General features: G+C 45.9%; 1 protein-coding gene across 2 annotated transcripts in view; it reads right to left on the bottom strand.

Annotated features, from left to right (window-relative positions):
* The window catches only part of Wdfy4 (WDFY family member 4), a 270,144-nt gene that overhangs the window by 177,235 nt on the left and 72,472 nt on the right, over positions 1-20,437 (bottom strand). For both annotated transcript variants that reach the window (XM_042696276.1, XM_042696275.1), the window contains exons 16-25: positions 20,131-20,350; positions 19,639-19,715; positions 18,104-18,325; positions 15,991-16,169; positions 13,715-13,946; positions 11,576-11,721; positions 9,455-9,566; positions 8,316-8,506; positions 5,061-5,213; positions 1,240-1,313 (exon numbers count right to left, since the gene is read on the bottom strand). In XM_042696276.1, coding sequence (XP_042552210.1) covers positions 1,240-1,313; positions 5,061-5,213; positions 8,316-8,506; positions 9,455-9,566; positions 11,576-11,721; positions 13,715-13,946; positions 15,991-16,169; positions 18,104-18,325; positions 19,639-19,715; positions 20,131-20,350 — 1,606 coding nt within the window. The remainder of the gene's footprint in view (positions 1-1,239; positions 1,314-5,060; positions 5,214-8,315; positions 8,507-9,454; positions 9,567-11,575; positions 11,722-13,714; positions 13,947-15,990; positions 16,170-18,103; positions 18,326-19,638; positions 19,716-20,130; positions 20,351-20,437) is intronic.

Genomic DNA, 20,437 nt, shown 5'->3' on the forward strand with positions numbered 1-20,437 from the left:
CTGGCCTGCTGTGGAGCAACCTCAAGCTAACTCATCACCAGCTTCTATAAGCAAAGCCATGCTTCCAACCTGGCTATAGCTTGTATGATGGTTGTGCGTGCTCCAATGAAACCCAGTCCCAGCCTAGGACTATGGAGGGAAGCAAAAATCCTGCTCCTACAGCACACGCTCCACAAAGGCTTCTCTCCGAGAAGCTGCTGAAAGGCAGCAGAGTCAAAGGAAGCAAGGCAGACTGGAGTTAGAGTTCAGCTATGTCCACAGGCACTGCCCAGCCTCAATGCAGAATCATCTATCACTGATGCAAGCCCCTGGTGTCCTTTTTGTTTTTGATTGATTGTAAGGCTTGAACTCAGGGCCTGGGCACTGTCCTAGGTTTTGTTGCTCAAGGCTAGCACTTTACCATTTTGAGTCACTGCTCTATTTCTGGTGTTTAGATGGTTACAGATAAGAGTCTCATGACCTTTGCTACCTGAGCTGGTTTCAAATCATAATACTCAGATCTTAAGCTTGTCAGTAGCTAGGATTACAAGCATAAGCCACCAGTGCCTGGCCATAAAGTTGTTTTTGAATTGCCTTCCTCTCCCCCTTTCTTCTCCCTTCTTCCTTCTTCCTTTTCTACCTGCCTTAAGCTGGTAGATTTGCATTTTTCCCACTTGGAACCCAAAGAGCCCTGAATGAGTCCAAATAGTCATTGGGAGAAGCTCAGATCAAGAGACAAAGTGGAAGCCAGGTACTTGTGGCTCACATCAGAATCCTAGCTACTCAGGAGGCTGAGATCTGAGGACCACAATTTGAAGCCATGCCAGGCAATAAAATCCATGAGACTCATCCCCAATTAACCACCAAAAAAGCCAGAAATGGAGCTATGGCTCAAGTGGTAGAGTGCTAGCTTTGAGCAAAATTAATCATAATAATTCAAGGAGAGTACCCAGGCCCTGTGCCCCAGGACGGGCACAAAAAAAAGAGGGTTGGGGAGGGGAGACAAAATGTGACTGGAGTGAGATGTCCTTGCTGGTCACACGCATGGAACTTGAAGTCAGCATGAACCCCTGGGGCTGCAGAGTCTCTAAGCTCTCCTCTCCTGACTCTGTCAGAGGACAGAGTCCTGTTCCACTTGTCCAGCCTAAGCACATGGTGCTCTGGGACTGCAGTCATACACAGGTTGTCCTGTCCTCTGGGCCTCTTTTCTTTGCATAAAGACATTAGATCTCAATCCAGGGCTGCTGAAACCCAGCCTACCTTGGTGACTGAAGGATTTCTACAAAATGGGAGAAGAGAGCAAGCTCCAGATTGTCTGCAGTGTTCATCCAGAGCTGGAAGACAGAACACAACATAGGTGTACTAGCCAGGCACCTGGGGCCTACACCTGTAACCCTAGCTACTCAGAGGGCTGAGATCTGAGGATTGCAGTTCAAAGCCAGCCCAGGCAGGAAAGACCAGGAGACTCATATCTCCAATTAACTACCAAAAAGCCAGAAGTGGAGGGGTAGCTCAAGTGGTAGAGTGCCAGCCTTGGGAACAAAAGCTCAGGGACAGAGCCTGTGGCCTGAGCTCAAGTTCTAGAACTTGCACGCACGCACACACAGTCACACACACACACACACACATACACACACACACACACACTCCAAAGCATGAAAGAAAGAGGGCTTGGAAGGAAGAAGGGTACAGTATGGTGTTATCTCCAGCCAGGAGTCAACAAGACTGTCAGCTCTAGCCTGAGACTTGCTCTCCTGATACTACTCAGCAGATAGAGAACATGACCCCCTGGGCCAGAAAACACCTGTATAGCCATCTCATCTGTTTGCCCAGCCCTGGTCCCAGAGCCCAGGAGACCACACATTAGACACAAGTCATCTACATTGGATTTTGCAGGGCAAATAATGGAGTAGGAATTATTTGAGATGAGGAAACACAGGTCAAGATACATTGGTTGAGTGACAGGTCCAGTTCACCTCAGCCAGTGTCAGGAATGGCAGTAGCAGCTAGGTTTTGTGCTCCATGGGACACACGTTTATGTGTAACATTGTCTTGGGGTTCCTCTATGTGAAATCTGCATCCCATCCCACACTGCCTGTTCCTGCATAAGAGAATTGTGAATGATACACAGATGGGAAGTGCACTGTCTGTGGATGATGCCTGGCGAGGGAAATGCAACTGCTAAGCTTCCCACTTAGGCAGAGTAGATGTGGTACTTCCTAGTCCATTTCTACATCCTTTAGAGAACATGATTATTCTTCATCTGAAAATAATGACTCTTTTGAAGGCCCCAGGTATAGAAGGTTCTGACACAACGTTGTAAAAACACACTCACTCAGGGCAGCATAAATAGCTCACATGTGCCAACAATACCTCTTGCTCAAGAGACATCAAAGTAGCTGTCTGTCTTTATTTATTTATTTAGTGCCAGTCCTGGGGCTTGAACTCAGGGCCTGGGTACTGTCCCTGAGCTTTTGTGCTCAAGACTGGTGTTCTATAACTTGAGCCACAGCTCTACTTCCAGCTTCTTGGTGATTAATTGGAGATACGAGTCTCACTGATTTGTCTGCCTGGACTTGCTTGGAATGGTGATCTTCAGATCTCAGCCTTCTTAGTAGCTAGGATTACAGGGATGAGCCACCAGTGCCTGGCTAGTAGCTATCTTTTATTCACAGGGAGATACAAGACATTTCCTAGATGCCTCACAGATCAGTAATACAGGATCTATCTATAAAGTTTATCTATGCATAATAGGAAATTAACAATCACAACTAATAATCACATTGGTTAATCATATTAAAATACTGTAATAGGGGCTGGGAAGGCGGCCCAGTGGTAGAGCGCTTGCCCTGCATGCATGAGGCCCTGGGTTTGATTCCTCAGAACCATATAAACAGAAAAAACTGGAAGTGGCACTGTGGCTCAAGTGGTAGATCACTAGCCTTGAGCTGAAGAGCTGAGGGACAGCACCCAGGCCCAGAGTTGAGGCCCCATGACCAACAAAAAATAAAATAAAATACTGTAATAAAAGGTTTATTAATTTTATGCATTATTTCTGGAATTTTGTGTTCATATTTTTAGTCAGAGGCTAACTAAAGGGAAAGCCTAGACAAGGAGGGAATACTGCATTTTCATTTAGTAGGGAAAGAGACAGAGGTCCAGAGAGACTCAGTTGGCAGAAATTGGTCTCCAAGTTTGATCCTTCAGACCAGCCACACTTGGAACTCATTCTCTCACTTCTATGTCTCAACATGGACAGCAGACAGAGACCACAGGGTCAATTACCAGCCATACTTGGAACAAGCAAGTGTCCACTTGGGAGGAGGAAATGTAAAAGAGTCCCATTGAACCTGAATTTTTCAGAAAGCCTGTGGATTCATCAACCCTCTCTACTCCAAGACTTAAGTAGCTCAGTGTCACAAATTGGGCATGAAACACAGATCAATTCAATTGTTTTAAGGAATGAAAGCAAAATAAAGCAATGTAAAAGAAGTGCATTGCATTTCAGCCAGAAACAGGCTGACAGATTTTCAGCCCTTATAAGCCACAGACTATATAGGCTGATGCCTCACTTTTTTCTCTTTACTTCTCTGTCTAGCTCCTTCTCCCTCACCTTCTTTCTTTTCCTCTCACTCTTTCATCTCCCTCTTCCTCTCCATTTCCATCTGCCTCCCCCACCCCCAACTTTTTCCTTAAACTCAGGGCCCGGGCACTGTCCCTGAGCTTCTTTGTGCTCAAGGCTAGCACTCTACCACTTGAAGCACAGCCCCACTTCCAACTTTTTGTTGGTTAATTGAAGATGAGTCTCATAGACTCTCCTGCCAGAGCCGGCTTCACACTACAATCCTCAGATCTGTCTCCTGAGTGGCTAGCAATATAGACATGGGCCACTGATGTCAAGCAAAGAAAGTAAAATTTAAGTGCATGGGAACAGGGAAACACAAGTGCTGTCTACAGTAGCATTTGTTATAATCACAAAAAAAAAGATAAATAAAAGAATGATCGGGGCTGGGAAGTTGGCTCAGTGGTGGAGCTCTTGCCTTGCATGCATGAGGCCCTGGGTTCAATTCCTCAGCACCACCTAAGCAGAAAAAGCCAGAAGTGGTGCTGTGGCTCAAGTGGTAGAGCACTAGCCTTGGGACAGTGCTCAGGCCCAGAGTTCAGGCCCCACGACCAGACCACAAAAAAAAAAAAAAAAAAAAAAGAATGATCTAATAATTTGACAAGAGAAGAGCGGGAAGAAGCCAGGAACTCTGACCTCAGCATGCACATGTGTTTGTAATGAAAATTCCTACATAAGTTCCCTATGTGAGAAAAATTACGACCCAAAGCATGTAAGATGAGCTGGGTACTGACAGCTCATGCCTGCAATCCTAGCTACTCAGGAGGCTGAGATCTGAGGATTGCACTTCCAAAGCCAGCTCAAGCAGGAAAGTCTGTAAGACTCTGATCTCCAATTAACCTCCAAAAGGCCAGAAGTAGAGCTGTGGATCAAATGGTAGAGCATTAGCCCAAGGAAGGAAGGAAGGGAGAGAGAGAGAGAGGAAGAGAGGAATAGAGAGAGAGGGAGGAGAGAGAGAGAGAGAGAGAGAGAGAGAGAGAGAGAGAGAGAGAGAGAGAGAGAGAGAGAGAGAAAGTAGAACACCAAGGCCCCCTGAGTTTAATTCCTAGGACTTGAACACACACACACACACACACACACACACACACACACACACACACACACACACACACACACACACACACACACACACACACACACCAAAGAATGGAGTCTCAGAGAGAAGTCAAGGAAGTTGCTCAAGCCACATAACTAGAGGTAACATGGTTTAACTATAAACACAGACGTCTGAAATCCATAACTTTTGTGATTTTAGTTTTTCCCTCTTACTGCCACACCATGACTACGAAGTGAGCTAAGCCATTGGGCTTAGAGGAAGCACCCAACTTTCTTTCTTATTATAATTCTCTCTCTCTCTCTCTCTCTCTCTCTCTCTCTCTCTCTCTCTCTCCTCAACCCCCCTCTCTCTCTCACACACACACACACAATCTGAAGACCTAAGGACTGATCTCTATTTTACCTCGAAACTGCAGAGGATATGCTGGAAGATGCCCATGTTGGTGATGGCAGATGGCCTGAAGCCCAGCTCCGCAGTGCCAGCCACAGAGAGGATGAGCTGGAAGACGCGGTGGTTTAGAAGCAAGGTCTTCTTCCTCAGGAGAAACGCCATTATCTGGAATGACCCGAAGCCAGAGAAGTGCATGGATGAGCAAGCACGTGGCTGGTGGCTGAGCCATTTTCCTGAAGCTGTCCCCTCCCACAGTGCCCACCACTGGTCCAAGCTACAAACTCCTACTTGCTGGAGCTAGCACCCCGCCATGCTCGCATAAGAAAAACCTGCATGCCTTTTACAGCACATCCTTTTAAGGGTCCCCCTTGACTTGCTCTGTCACTAGGACTCCTGTTCTCCCCTGAAGCTCTTCCCCAGCTTTTCCAATCAGTACTCTGCTGGTTTCCTCCTTCCAGCCATCAGACTGCAGCCACCAGCTGTGAAATTCAGTCATGCCAGCAAACTAGCAAGGTGCAAGCATCTATTCCAGGGTAGAAACACTGAGATGTCAGCAAGACACATGGTATCCCAAACCTAGAGATGAGAGAGATGTATTCCACCAAGTCTGACATCCCTGTTGACCTCCATCCACTAGCATCTAAGTCCTTCCCCACTGCATAGCTCATCTTGTGTGGCTCAATCCCCTACCTCCTGTCCCTGTCTTCCCTAGACTCCCCATCATCTTCCAATATGCCTTTGAGAAGGTGGTGGTCAGCTGATACATATTTTCTCAGACTGGTCTGGTCATTTTTTTGTGTGTGCCAGTACTTGGACCTGAACTCAGGACCTGGGCACTCTACCTTAGCTTTGTTGCTCAATTCTCAATCTACCACTTGAGTATCTCCTCCATTTCCAGGTTTTGGTAGTTAATTGAGGATAACAGACTCATAGACTTTCTGTCCAGGCTGGTTTCAAATTACAATCCTCAGATCTCCACTTCCCGAATAGCTAGGATTGAAGGCATGGGCTACTGGTGCCAACCTGGTCACTTTTGTTTTTGACATAGTTGTATTATGATCTCTCTTTCATTCCCACCAAGCAAAAAAAGGATGCAATTTTCTTTTTTTTTTTTCTTCTTTCTGTCAATTATGAGGCTTGAACTCAGAGCCTGGGTGCTGTCCCTAAGCTCTTCAGCTCAAGGCTAGTGCTCTACCACTTGAGCCACAGCTCTACTCCCCACTTTCCACTGTGTATGTGCCCCTAGCCCTGTTCCCTCAGACTCCTGTCCTAGCCACCTTCTTGTCAGGCAAAGGTTATACCAGAGATGTCTCCATGTCTCACTGGAACTTATTAACTGTGCTAACAACCCTATACTCTAGCCCTGGTTAGTTCTTGGCTAGACTACATGTGAGAAAACCATTTTCTGAGCACCTATTATAGGTAAGGCATAATTCTAAACCCTTCTATTGTACAGAATCAGATGATCCTCACTGTGGCCCGATTATAACTAGTCCAACAACTAGACCTTACAGGTAGGAAAACCATGGCAGAGAGGGCAAACAATAGTACAGAGAAAGTATCAAGTTATATGAAAATCCCAGATTCTGGCTCTGAGGCCTGGTCTCTAAGCCACAGTGCAAAGGCAAAGTGAAGAGATCACAAATGATCCTGGAAATTTCCAGAAGCCACAGAAAAGTGACTATCCTCTGTTCTACACAGGCCTCTTGTGTGTGTGTGTGTGTGTGTGTGTGTGTGTGTGTGCGCGCGCGCGCGTGCATGCGTACTAGTCCTAGGGCTTGAACTTAGGTCCTGGGCACTATCCCTGAGCTTTTTTTGCTCAAGGCTGGCACTCTACTACTTGAATCACTGTGCAGAATACTTCTGGCTTTTTTGTGATTAATTAATTGGAGATAAGAGTCTCAGGGAATGGCAAGTAGACACATGAAGAAATGCTCAACTTCTCTGGCCATAAAAGAAATGCAAATCAAAACAACATTGAGATTCCACCTCACCCCAGTTAGAATGGCTATAGTCAAAAAATCTGATAATGACAGATGCTGGAGGGGATGTGGACAAAAGGGAACCCTACTGCATTGTTGGTGGGAGTGTAAACTTGTTCAGCCACTCTGGAAAGTAGTATGGATGTTCCTCAAAAGACTACACACAGAGCTCCCCTATGACACATCAATCCCACTTTGGGTATTTACCCAAATGATCACAAACAAGGCCATACTAAGGCTACCAGCACAACTATGTTTATTGCAGCGTTATTCACCATAGCGAAGATATGGAACCAACACAGATGCCCCTCAGTAGATGAATGGATGAAGAAAATGTGGTACATTTATACAATGTAATTCTATGTTTCCATCAGAAAGAACGACACTGTTCCATTTGTTAGGAAATGGAAAGTGTTGGAAAAAAATCATATTAAGTGAAATTACTCAGTCCCAAAGTTTCCCATGGTTTCCTTTATTTGCAATAATTAATATACATATAGGATAATCTTATCTGATGAGCTGAAAAGCTCAAAAACCATGTACAAATGACCATATAAGATGATGCTAAGCAAAATGAAACCCAAGATATGGACACAAGAGGTCTGTCTTTATGTTACTGTTTTAAATGGACCATGTGATTTTATCTTTTGTTGTTGTTGTTTCCTTTGTATCTTCTTTCCCCTATGGCATATCCCCTGTTGTACTTGATTTTGATACCTTGCATCTTGTATATACATTTGTCTGTTCTGGGGAGGGGAAAGGGAATAGCAAAACGCACAAACAAGGACACAGGATGACCCATTGCAACAATGATATCCACAGGACAGTATATTGGGAACGAACTTTACAACTTCAGGTGGTGAGGGGAGGAGGAGGAGGGGGGTAAGAGGGTGGGAGGTGGGGAAGGAAGGGATAGTGGGACAATAACAAGGAAGGGAAGGGGAACAATGATCAACAAGTAATGTACTCATTGCCTTATTCATGTCACGGTAACCCCTCTGTACAACATCTTAACAATAAAATTGTAAAAAGTAAAAGAGTCTCAGGGACTTTCCTGCCTGGGCTGGCTTTGCATCATGATCCTCAGGTCTCAGCCTCCTGAGTAGCTCTGGTTATCCATGTGAGCCACCAGCACCCAACAGCACATAGCTCCTCTTACGCTAGTGTCTGCTGTGACAATTCCAGACTCAGAAGGCTCTGAGCTATTCTGAGCTATGTCACAGGAGCAGGGGAGATGACAATGCTTGGGAGAGTCCCACGCTCAGTGGGAGAGGGACAGGGTTACCTGGTATCCACCGATATGCTGCATCAGGCGGTCACACATGGTGTTGCTGGTCAAGACCGAGTGCAGGACTTTCACAGCTGCATACATGGTGTGGTCATCTGTTGCTAAGGAGATGAGACCCAGGAGAATGGCAGGTCCTCCAATGAAGTCCAGGCTGCTGGCAGCAGGGCTGGAGTGAAATACTCTCACCCCTGCACAGGACCAAGAAGGCATTTCATCAGCACATCACAGCTGTACCACAGTAATGCAGGTCCTGGTGGCATACAAGACTAGGGGAGCTGCCCTGCCTCTCAGTGTGCAGCTGAGGGGCCTGTGCAGTGGGTCAGGCTGGGAGGAAAGGGAGGGGCTTGAATGTCATAGGGGCTGAAGGATCTTGTATAGGGAATGTCTGTATCATCAAACAGCACAAAGGCTGTCAGTTTGGCACCATTGTGTGGAGCCCAAGTGCTGAGGGAGCCCAAAGCACTGATTCCTGGTTGCTCCGATTAACCTCTGGCCTTTCCTTGTTCTCTGGATACTGCTGGGCTGGACCTTTGTACCAGGCTCTCTGCTGGGCTCTTGCTCTATCACATGATGACAAGCAGCTGCTGCCTGGTGTTTGCACTCAACCAACCACCACCATTGCCTCTACTCAACATGGTCCCCAGACAGGCTCTGGCTGTGTATGGTCACCAGCCTGGTGAGTCCCTGAGCTTAGTCACAATTGCCAGATGCAGCAGAAAGACCTCATCTGGCTAGCCAGTCTTTGGCTAGGATTTTTTTGTTTGGTGTTAGTTGGTTGGGTTTGGAAGGGGTGTTTGTTTTTTTGTTTTATGCCCAATCTGCGGGTTGAAGCTTCTTCGTGAAAGGCTGATGCTCTGCCACTTAAGCCACCCCTCCACTTCTGGCTTTTTGCTGGTTAATTGGAAATAAGAGGCTCACTGACTTTCCTGCCTGGGCTGGCTTCAAACTACAATCCTCAGATCTCAGCCTCCTGAGTGGCTAGGATTTCAGAGTAAGCCATCAGCACCCAGCACCTTTGAATAAGTTTATTCCCCAGTCTTCCCCCTCCTACCGTGGCTCCCCAGCTTGCTCTATCCAGCCTGTGCTACAGAAGCCATTCTTCACAAAGAACAGTAAAGCTTCACTGCCTGGCTTACCTAACTGGCCCACAACGACAGCTCCCAGGGTGCGGAGAGATCCTGAGAGATGTCCAGCACAGTTTCTCAGCAAGAACACAGGCACGGCATTATCACGAGAGGAAATATTCATCTAGAAGAAGTGGTGACGATTAGTCCTATGAAACTTTTGATAAAGAAGGGGTGTGAGTCAGGAGCTCCTGAAGGACGGGAATTTAAGGCCTGGTCCTCATGGCACTCCATGAGCAATGATGAGTAGATGAATAATACTTAAACTTGGGTTGAGGAACTGAAGCCAAAATCTGGGCTCCCCTGCCCTGTTCCCACACTGACTCAAATGCAAGTAGACCTGCCTTAATTATGCAGCCTGCATAATTAAGAGAGAGGAGGAGCTAGCTGAGCACCAGTGGCTCACACCTATAATCCTAGCTACTCAGGAGGTATTGAGCTCTGAGGTTCTGGTTCGAAGCCAGCCCAGGCAGGAAAATCAATGAGACTCTTATCTCCAATAAACTACACAGAAAGAGCCAGAAGTGGCACTGTGGCTCAAGTGGTAGAGTGCTAGCCTTGAGCAAAAAGAAGACAGTGACAGCACCCAGACTCAGAATTCAAGCCCCAGGACTGGCAAAAAAAAAAAAGGGGGGGGGGAACAGGGGTAATGGAGAGAGAGAGGAGCTGATGAGAGCAGGTAGAACTCACAGACACCTAACACCTTCTGGTGAAACGCTATTATCAAAAGAAGACCTACTACCTCCTCAGTTCAAGGTTGCCCAGGGTCTTGCAAAAACCAGCTGTGGGGCTGGGAAGGTGGCTCAGTGGTACAGCACTTGCCTTGCATGCCTGAGGCCCTGGGTTCGACTCCCCAGCACCACATAAGCAAAAAGAAAAAAGCCTGAAGTGGCGCTGTGGCTCAAGTGGAAGAGTGCTAGCCTTGAGCTGAAGAGCTGAGGGACAGCGCCCAGGCCCAGAGTTCAGGCCCCACGACCGGACCCCCCAAAAAAAAAAAAAAAAAGCAAAACCCAGCTGTGGCTGATTTCAGAGGAACAGAAAGAAAGGAGTCCTCACCCCCTTTATTGTAAAGTGTATTATACACCTAAGCTCAGCAAGATCTAGTTCCTGATTCCTTATCCCTTCTTTGGGGAAAGAGTAAAAAGAATATAAACTCACCTTTACAATAAATTTTTTTCAAAAAGAATATAAACTAACCAGCCAAAATTTATCAGCATTAAAAACCAAAGAGATCTTTATGCAAGAACTGAACATCCTTATTTGCACATGCATTTGCTTATTGTTTTGCAAGTTTGCTATTTTTAAAAAATTACAACATGCTTAGCACCAATGGCTCATGCAATCAGAAGACTGATTAACTATTATTACAGTTTGAAGGATCATAGTTTGAAGCCAGTCCAGGCAAAGAAGTCCATGAGACACCATCTTAAAAAAAATAAAAATAAAAATAAGCCAGTTGCCAGTGGCTCAGGCCTGTAATCCTAGCTACTCAGGAGGCTGAGATCCAATGATCCCAGTTGAAAGCCAATCTCAGAAGGATAAGACTCTTATCTCCAATTAATTACCAAAAGGCTGAAGTAGAGTTATGGCTCAAGTGATAGCCTTGAGCAAAAGAGCTCAAGGACAGCTCTCTGGCCCTGTAATCAAACCCCAGGACTGGCACAAAAATACTTCAACAAGCAAAGTGAGAGGTATCACTCAAGTGGTAGAATGCCAGCTTAGCGAGCACAAGATCCTGAGTTCAAACCCTGGTACTACCAAAAAAAAACAAAATCAGAGCAACTAAAAAACCATTATGCAGCTTTGTTGAGTCAGGAGTATCCAGAAGGAAGAGCAGTAGTTTCTCTGTTATTGAGAATCTCTATGTATTGAGATCAGTCCATTTGTTCTTGTTCAGGAAGAGTACCCACTTACATCTCTGAGTAATTATAAATAAAAGATCTAGTCTTGGATGGTGCTAATGGTTGGAGAAGCACAGGGCCTTTTAATAAATGAGGTAGGAGGTGTGCAGGCACTGATATCCATCTACAAATGGACAATTGTGAATTAGAGTTTACTCAGACGTTGGAAGCTGAAGCAAGCTATGAGATCAAACTTCTAACAGTGAACAGCAAATAGGGTTTGAAGCTGTACCTCCTTGGCGATCAGGCGGCTGTCCACCTCATTGTAGATGCTTCTGATGTTTGCTATGCTGGTGGTGGAGGAGCTGGACACATGAAGACCAAAGGAGATCTTTTCCTCTGCAACCAGGGGTGTGGCCTCACTGTCTGAGTCCTCTCCTATAGCAACACACCTTCAATCAGTCCTTGACTCCTTCATAGAGAAGGAAATAAATCCTCAAACAAATACCTGTAGTCCCCAGTTGCCAGTGGCTCATGTCTATAACCCTGGGGCTGAGATCTAAGGACTGCAATTCAAAGCCAGCCTGACAGAAAAATCCTTCAGACTCTTATCTCTAATTAACCACAAAAAAATGGCAGAAGTAAAGGTGTAGCTCAACTGGTAGAGTGCCAGCCTTGAGCAAAACAGCTAAAGAACAGCATCCAGGCCCTAAGTTCAAGCCCCAGTACTAGCATGAAAATACAATGTATATACTACCATGCAACAAGGTAATCACTGAGAGGATGCTTTTGTTTTTACACTGGATGTTTTTGCGTGCAGAGAGAAATCCTTCAAAGTGACCCTTTTATAAAAATAAAGGTGTTCCAGGTGGAAATTACCAGAGTATAAAACATTTAGCAGAGCCAGGCACTGGTGGCTCACACCTGTAATCCTAGCCAGCCCAAGTAGAAAAGTCCATCAGACTCTTATCTCCAATTAAGCAAAAACCCAGAAGTAGAGCTGTGGTTCAAATGGTAAAGTGCTAGCCTTGAACAAAAACAAATCTGCCAACTGAAAAGAAACTCAACTTCAACAAAAGGAAATAAGCTGGGCTAAAAGACCTAGCATTTTTCTGGTAGTGAATATCCCGCCTAGAATTAGCACACTAGTTTTCCAAGGGAGTAAGAGCCAGAGTGTTAGTGACACTATGGGTATAGAATCAGTGAAACTTGACCTAGACCCGTTGCACTGGTCAATGCCATTTGCCACAGGAAATGAAGTTCAAACAAGACATGGGCTTGGAGACAGAAAACACTCAACAGCACTCAATTGCCCCTCACTGCGCACAAAGCCTCTACGCAGAGATGCATTTATCATTCTTCCCAGATGGGAACTGACCCCCTTGACTTAACGGAGCTCGGAGAGCAATGCTCCCTGCTTGAACAGCCAACAATCAATAATGAAAATGTGGATGTTTTGTCTGCCTGTTTAATAATTTAAGACAACAGTATACTTTAGTTAAAAAGCTTCTTCATTAAGAGGAATGTAGCTTATTTATCTCATGTCTTTCTCCCTTTGCCGATGGTATTACCCACTCACCCTCTTCCATTAGATGCTTTTGGAGTTGAAACCTAAAGGATATTGTCATTTCCTTTTCTGTGACATTTTTGGTTAGGTTGTAAATATATAATGATCCAATTACAAAGGCTTTCCCTAATGATTGACCTGTGGTGAGTTCATTCTTTTTTAAAAAAAAGTATACTTTTAGTATCTTAAAGTAGTTGTAGGAGTTACCATTCAACAGATCATTTTGTAAGTACAATGCAGCGTGATCAATGTCACCCATTTCATCATTCTCCCCCATTCTTCCCAATCTACTCCCTCTTCTAAATTTTCTTAGTATCATAGGATATACATCAAATATTATTACTGCATTCTCCCCCTCCCTTCCTCTTTTCCTTCATCTACCCCCCTACCTACTCCTCATACCTCTCAAGTGAGTTTCCCAGTATTCATTTTGTTGGACTATGAGTTCATTTTTTAAGGAATTACATTTGAATTCTCCCCTGCACATTTCATATTTATGTTAATACATTTGTGTTCACTTGCATACAACTTGTATGTGTTTACTTGTACATTTATAAAGTAGTTCTAATTTCCACATATTATGAGAGAGAACATATTTGTCCTTTGTCTTTCTAGGCCTGACTTACTTAACATAATTTTTTTCCAGATCCATCCATTTCTTTGCAAATGTACTAATCTTTCTAATGGTTGATTAAAATGTGGTATATATACCATATTTGAGGGGCATGTGGGTTGTTTTCATACTTTGGCTATAGTGAACAGTACAGCAATGGCATGGTTGTGTAAGTGGCTTTATGCTATAAATAAGTAGAAGTCCATTTAAAAGCTATCAGTGAGAACATCATAAATCAAAACACTGCATACCTTGATCATGCACTGCCTGAAAGTTACCACAGTATCTTGGGCCAAGTTTGATAATAACTTCTAGAGTATCCAATGATATGGCTTCATCAAAGAGGTATGCAGGGCCAAGACGCCAAACTAATGAGGACTTTTGTTTCCAAACTCTTGGGGTTGCAATATAGCCATAAACATCCACAAATGAAGATGGATCCATTGCAAGGAAAGGTCCTGGTAAGGCCTGAATATACAGCATCTGTTAAAATATGAATGATGGAAGAAATAAGTGGTGTTAAGCCTCAGAATTAATAAATCAAATGTCTAATGACATGGCATAATGAACCTCATTCTTATTTCAAAATAAAAATTTACTTTTATCTAAAGATTTAAAATAGCAACTGAAATCCAAGAAATATACAGTAAAACAACCTGTAAAATGTAGACAAAAATAAAATACTAATGATCCCTGAGGAGACAATTTTGATAAAAAATGTCAAAATAAATGCAATGTTAATTATCCTTATATAGTCATCCCTCTAAGAACTTTAGTGTTTATTAATAAAGTTTTATGTACTGACAATATTCATACAGCTTAGAAAAGAAGAGTCTCTGTTTGCAGGTGACATGTTCATGGAGAATTTTTTTTTCCTTTAGTCCATCGTGGGGCTTGAACTCTGGGTTTGGGCACTGTCCCTGCACTCTTCAGCTCACGGCCAGCACTCTACCACTTCAGCCATAGCGCCACTTCTGGTTTTCTAGTGGTTTATTAGAGATAAGAGTCTCACGGACTTTCCTGCTCGGCCTGGCTTTGAACCGCGATCCTCAGATCTCAGCTTCCTGAGTAGCTAGGATTACAGGCGTGAGCCACTGGTGCCCAGCTGAGAATTTTTTTTTTGACTATCTGGGGCTTGAACTCAGGGCCTGTGCACTGTCCCTGAACTCTTTTGCCCAAGACTAGCACTCTACCACTTTGAGCTACAGTGCCACTCCCAGTTTACTGGTGGTTAATTGGACATAAGAATCTCACAGACTTTCCTGCCTCCGCTGGCTTTGAAGTATGATCAGCAGATTTCAGTCTCCTGAGTAGCTTAGATTTCAGGTGTGAGCCACTGGTGCCTGGCTAACCTCGTGTTTCTTAACCTGAGACGCTGTGCCCCTCATGCTACATTAGACAGTATCTGGAGAAAATCTGGGTGGTCACAATGGGGACATGGCAAGAGAACTTTGCTATGACATCTAGCATCTAATTAAACACTAAATTGACACAGAAAAAAACAGGATCCCACTATAAAGATTTTTATCATCCCTAAATGTCAACACTACATAAGCTGAAAATTTTGAATTAAGGTGCTTCATTCTGCCTGCATATTAGAACAAAGAAAATATGAACATTCTAGTGACTGGTCAGATTATCCACCCTCAGCAGTTCCGATGCCACTGGTCTGGGATATAGGCTGTGTTCGACTAAAAAAGGCTATGTTGCTGGGTGCTGGTGGCTCATGCCTGTAATATAGCTACTCAGGAGGCTGAATTCTGAGCACCATGGTTCAAAGATAACGGGCAGAAAAGTCTGTAAGACTCTTATCTCCAATTAACCCCCCCTCAAAAAAACCTGTAAGTGGAGCTGTGGTTCAAGTGGTAGAACACTAACTTTGAGCAAAAAAGCTGAGACAAATACCTAGACTCTGAGTTCACTTCCCAGTATTGGCAGCAAAAGAAAAATTGTAGAATGTAGATGCTCTTCCTGGAGCCTGAGTGGAAGGCTAGCTACCCAGGAAGGCCTCCCCTCCCTGACCTCCTTAGGCCCTTTGATAAGGGCTGCTCATATAGCACCCTGCCAGCTCTTGGTCTCCATGGCCTGGGTACCTCCTTTGTATTTTTGTCTTAAATAGGAAAGGTTGTTGGTGTCTTACTCCTAAGGGTACTGTATACACTCCTGTGTTGGTCTTGCCAAGAAGCTTCTAGAAAAGTCTAACCTTAAGTCCTACCAGGCCTTCCTGGAAAATCTGCACTTCCAAGTGCTTTATGCACTCCAGAAATTGGTACTGCCTTCTTATGAAGTTTCCTACAGATCTAGCCCCTTGTCCTGACTTCCTTCCTGGTCCTCTGACCTTCAACCCCCTTTCTAAGCTTGCCCATTTTAGGTGTGAGCTCAGGCAATATCCCCACAGCAAGAGGGAATTGTATTAGATATCAAACCTGCTGCCAGGAGAGAACACAGAACTGAACCAGGGTCGTACCAGGTGGCAGGGCTGGAAGGCAGGGTCATGGGTCAAATACCACTTAGGGGATGATCTCACCTTGGCCAAGCCAATGGCCTGTCCATCCAGATAGGTGGAGACAGTGCAATTCCTTTTCATTTCCTTGGTGACCACCACAGCCAGGTGATGCCACTGACCACAAGCCAGATGCTGACCACACCTGACCTGAAGCTGGCGTCCTGCAGAGGGCTCACCCTCGTCCTCAGGTTCCATGATATCTTCAAGACAAAGCAAAGGCTGGGCATTTCATGTTATAGTGAGCTGAGAGTGACTGGGGTAAGCTACAGAACCCCTGGAGCCATGATCTACACCTTCACTCCTCTGTGTGTGTGTGAGAGAGAGAGAGAGACAGAGACAGAGAGAGTCCTGGGGCTTAAACTCGGGTCCTGGGGCTTAAACTCAGGACCTGGGTACTGTCCTTTAGCTCTTTTGCTCAAGGCTAACACTCTGCCACTGGAACCACAATTTACTTGGGCTTTTTATTTTTATTTTTTGGATTTCAAGTAGAGATAAGGGTCTCACAGACTTTTCTGCCTGAGTTGGCTTCAAATCATGATCTCACATCACAGCCTCCTTAGAGTAGCGTGGACTACAGGGATGAGCCACCAGCTCTCAGGTTAGGCCTTGACTCTTCAATAACGAAAACAAACAGCTGCACCAGTGGTTGACCTCAGACCCATGCCAGATGCTAGTTTTAGTCATTAAGTTCAGTTAGTGTTCCCAAAAACCCTATGAGTAGAAGCCAACATCACATAACTAAAATTCCCCCAGAAGCCAGGCCTTAGCCACAAGCTAACCCATATAAGGTGGCTCCCAATGACCATGTGCAGGCCATCTCCTAAGAAGGAGAGAGCTCATCAGTCTTTCTGGGGCCAACAGTACCCCTTATTCTCTGGGCCTTCCACAAGATTTGCTGAGATAATAGCTCTCAGGATACACAGGAGGCAAAGGGGGCTAGAGTACCATGGGCTTGGCTCTCTCAGACAGGTGAGCTTGTAGAACAAAGGCAGAGCCCAGAGTTGCCTAAGGGAGCTTCACTGAAGAAAGCTCAGGCTCCTGGGTGCCCAGGGTTATCAGCCTGCCAGAGCACCCACCAGCTGTGTGAACCACAGGGGTGTCTGTGGACATGTCTAAGGCCACCTCAGCTCCGGCTCAGCTCTGTTTTTTCCTGCACAAGCCTTGCTCAGGAGGTCATTCAGCCTTTGTCCATTCAGGCAAATCCCCCAATCTATGATCACTCTGTAGTGACTAAGTTATGTTTCTCGAAAACCACTGAGTATTCAAGAACTATAAAGCCACCCAGAGCTCAGGCCACAGTGGCTCATAATAAATATGTATATAGATAAGAGCCAGGAGCTAGGGCTGGGAAGGTGGCTCAGTGGTAGAGCACTTGCCTTGCATGCCTGAGGCCCTGGGTTCAATTCCTCAGCACCATATAAGCAAAAAGAAAAAAGCCGGAAGTGGCGCTGTGGCTCAAATGGTAGAGCGCTAGCCTTGAGCTGAAGAGCTGAGGGACAGTGCCCAGGCCCAGAGTTCAGGCCCCACGACCGGACCGCCCCCCCCCCCAAAAAAAAAAGAGCCAGGAGCTAGTGGCTCACATCTGTAGTCCTAGCTACTCAGGAGGCTGAAATCTAAGCACTGTAGTTTGAAGCCAGACAGGGCAGAAAAGTCCATGAAACTGATCTCTAATTAACTGCCCCAAAAAAGCCTGAAGCAGAGCTGTGGCTCAAGTGGCAGATCACTAATCTTGAGGAAAAAAATAATCAGGGATAGCACCCAGTCCCTGAGTCCAAGCCCCAGGATCAGCATAGACAGAAAGAGAGAGAGAGAGAGAGAGAGAGACAGAGACAGAGACAGAGACAGAGAGACAGAGACAGACAGACAGAGACAGACAGACAGAGACAGACAGACAGATCGACTGACTGACAAAGGTAGGTAGATAGATGATAGACAGACACATAGATAAGTATAGAGATCTTTTTCAATATATATTTAGATATGTACCAAGTGTGTAACCCAAGAGAACCAAGTCAAATGACAAAGAGAAATGGGCAGATATCAAGCTTCCAAGCACGCCTGTGCCTTGTGCTTGTAATTCAGTTTTATTCCCCTTAAATGTAGGTGAAACCAGCTTCAACCCTCAGTGCCTTACCCAGTGGCTGAAACTCTCTCTCTTCTGTAGACACAACTAAAGAGAGGTCATCCGGACAGAGGCTGATAGAAAAGCAGACGAAGGGCTGCTCCGTCCTGGCCAGGTGTCGCACCAGGGTCAGAAAGCGCAGTGGGTGGCCCTCAGTGACAGTGGCCTGCTGGCTAATCAGGAACCAGCAGGAGAAGGTCAGGCCTCCAGGTGGAGGGAATGATCTGGAAGCACCTGGGAAGTACACAAGCACAGCTCATCTCGCAGCTCTGAACTCAGCTCTGCTGTGCACCTACTAGATGCAGGCATGGAGTCTGTCAACCCGCAAGCCCACTTCATCCCAACTCCATAAGGCAGTGGACACCATGTGTCATCATTCAGATTCGGCAGAAGACACTCAGAAGAAGTAAGTAATGCTTACTTCTTGTAAGCATTACAAGTGGCTTACACCTGTAATCCCAGCTCCTCAGGAGGCTAAGATCTGATGATTGCGGTTCATCTCCAAAACCAGAAGTGGAGCTGTGACTCAAAGTGGTAGAGTACTAGCTTTGAGTGAAAGAGCTCAGGGCCCTGAGCTCAAGCCCCAGGACCACCACCACCAACAACAACAAAAATCTTTGGAAGGTGATGTGGCTCACTCTAGAGATACCCCCATGCTCTCTCATCTCATAGCAGAGTTGGAAGGACAGACAGGCACCGTCCTCACTAAGTGGCATCAGCAGCCATCCTGGCATACTTGGTGCCTGGCTCATACGGAAGGAGGTTTGCCCTACACTGATGGGCCAGAGGGCAATGGCTTTCAGCACCATGTTCCCACAGAATCCCAAAGTCTGGTTCTCCTGTTGGTCTCCATCAGCACTGAGCCTGCACTGTCCTGCCAGGTAGGTTTTCATCTAAGCACCATGCGATGCAAAGTAAGTGTGCCCAGTGTGACTTCCCCTCCCCCCTTCCCCGAAGCCACCTGCCAAGGTCCAGTCCATTCTTCTCTTTTCTTGTCTTTTGTGTGTGTTGGTCCTAGAGCTTGAACTCGGGGCCTGGGTGCTGTCCTGAGCTTTTTGCTCCAGGCTAGCACTCTCTACCACTTGAGATACTGCTCCACTTACAACTTCTCTTTGGTGGATAATTGGAGATAAGTCTCACAGAGGTTTCTGTCTAGGTTGACTTGGAACCATGATCCTCAGATCTCAGCCTCCTGAGTGGCTAGGAGTGGCCCCCAGTTTCTGGTCCATTCTTGGTGGCTATCTGTCCAGAACTCACAATTCTCTCTAATTCAACTGTACCTGGCACCAACAGGATGAATCGGGTGCAGGCTGACTGACAGAGTCGCCTCTCAGGCCACTGGCACTAAGTGAGCCCTGGGGACACAGTGAGCAGGACACTTCCTCTGAGTGTGAGTGAACACACGTGGTAGCTCACACACAGATTCTCAGGCCCCAAAGGAGACTCGTGCTTTCTGAATACACCAATTAGAAATCTGTAGCCAAGAATTACCTGAGGATTTATTCCTGGGACCAGATGAAGAACAAAGCCTCTTGGGAGATCCCTACCTGTCCCAATTCCTCCAGAAACAGAGTACTCCGTGCTGGTCCCCATGACTGTCGACAAGGTCGGAATAAACAGACAGCTTGAAATAAGAAAACATCCAGTCACTGGACTGCAAGCCAACGTCTTGCATCCACACTGCCAGCCTGAGCCATGTCATCGATCCTAATATTAGCAGGGATTGTACCCCTCCTCCACCATCAGGGCCCACAGACAGAAAGTAACTGGTGCTGGTAGGGTACCCCAAAGGGAATAATCTACATTGGAAGCTAGACAGGGCAACAGGGCTTTCTAGGAGCAGCATAACAGGGAAAGAAGGGCCCTGGTCCTCCATGGTAGAGAGACACTGTCCCTCTGGGAAAGCCAATGGCTACAGGACTACTACTACTTAGACACGTTTGTCTTCTTGAGTGACTTTATAATCAATGTTCAAATTCATCAGTGGCACTAGAAAACACTACCAAGCCATTTTCAAAATATGTAAAAGTCAGTCGCACCCATAACCTTCCACAGACATGTCAAATTCCACAAAGGATGGAGCCAGGGTGGCTCTCTGGGACTGCAGGTTGCGCGGGGAGGTCATGGAGATGAGGCTCATGGCTGTCTGAAGGGCAGTGGTGGAATCCTGGCAGGCCCCCGGAGACCTGAGCTCCACTCCAGGGCATGGGCTGGCATCCGCAGGGCCCTCAGCTTTGCCTGGATCTGCTGCCTGTGACCCTGAAGCAACAAACAAGAGAAGATGTGTCCTCCCTCAGCTCTTTTCTACACTGTGTTTTGGGGTGGTATCCCCAAGGGACCTGTCAC

This window comes from Dipodomys spectabilis, unplaced genomic scaffold (assembly GCF_019054845.1).
Source record: "Dipodomys spectabilis isolate Male_0828 unplaced genomic scaffold, ASM1905484v1 ptg000207l, whole genome shotgun sequence".
Lineage (NCBI taxonomy): Eukaryota > Metazoa > Chordata > Mammalia > Rodentia > Heteromyidae > Dipodomys > Dipodomys spectabilis.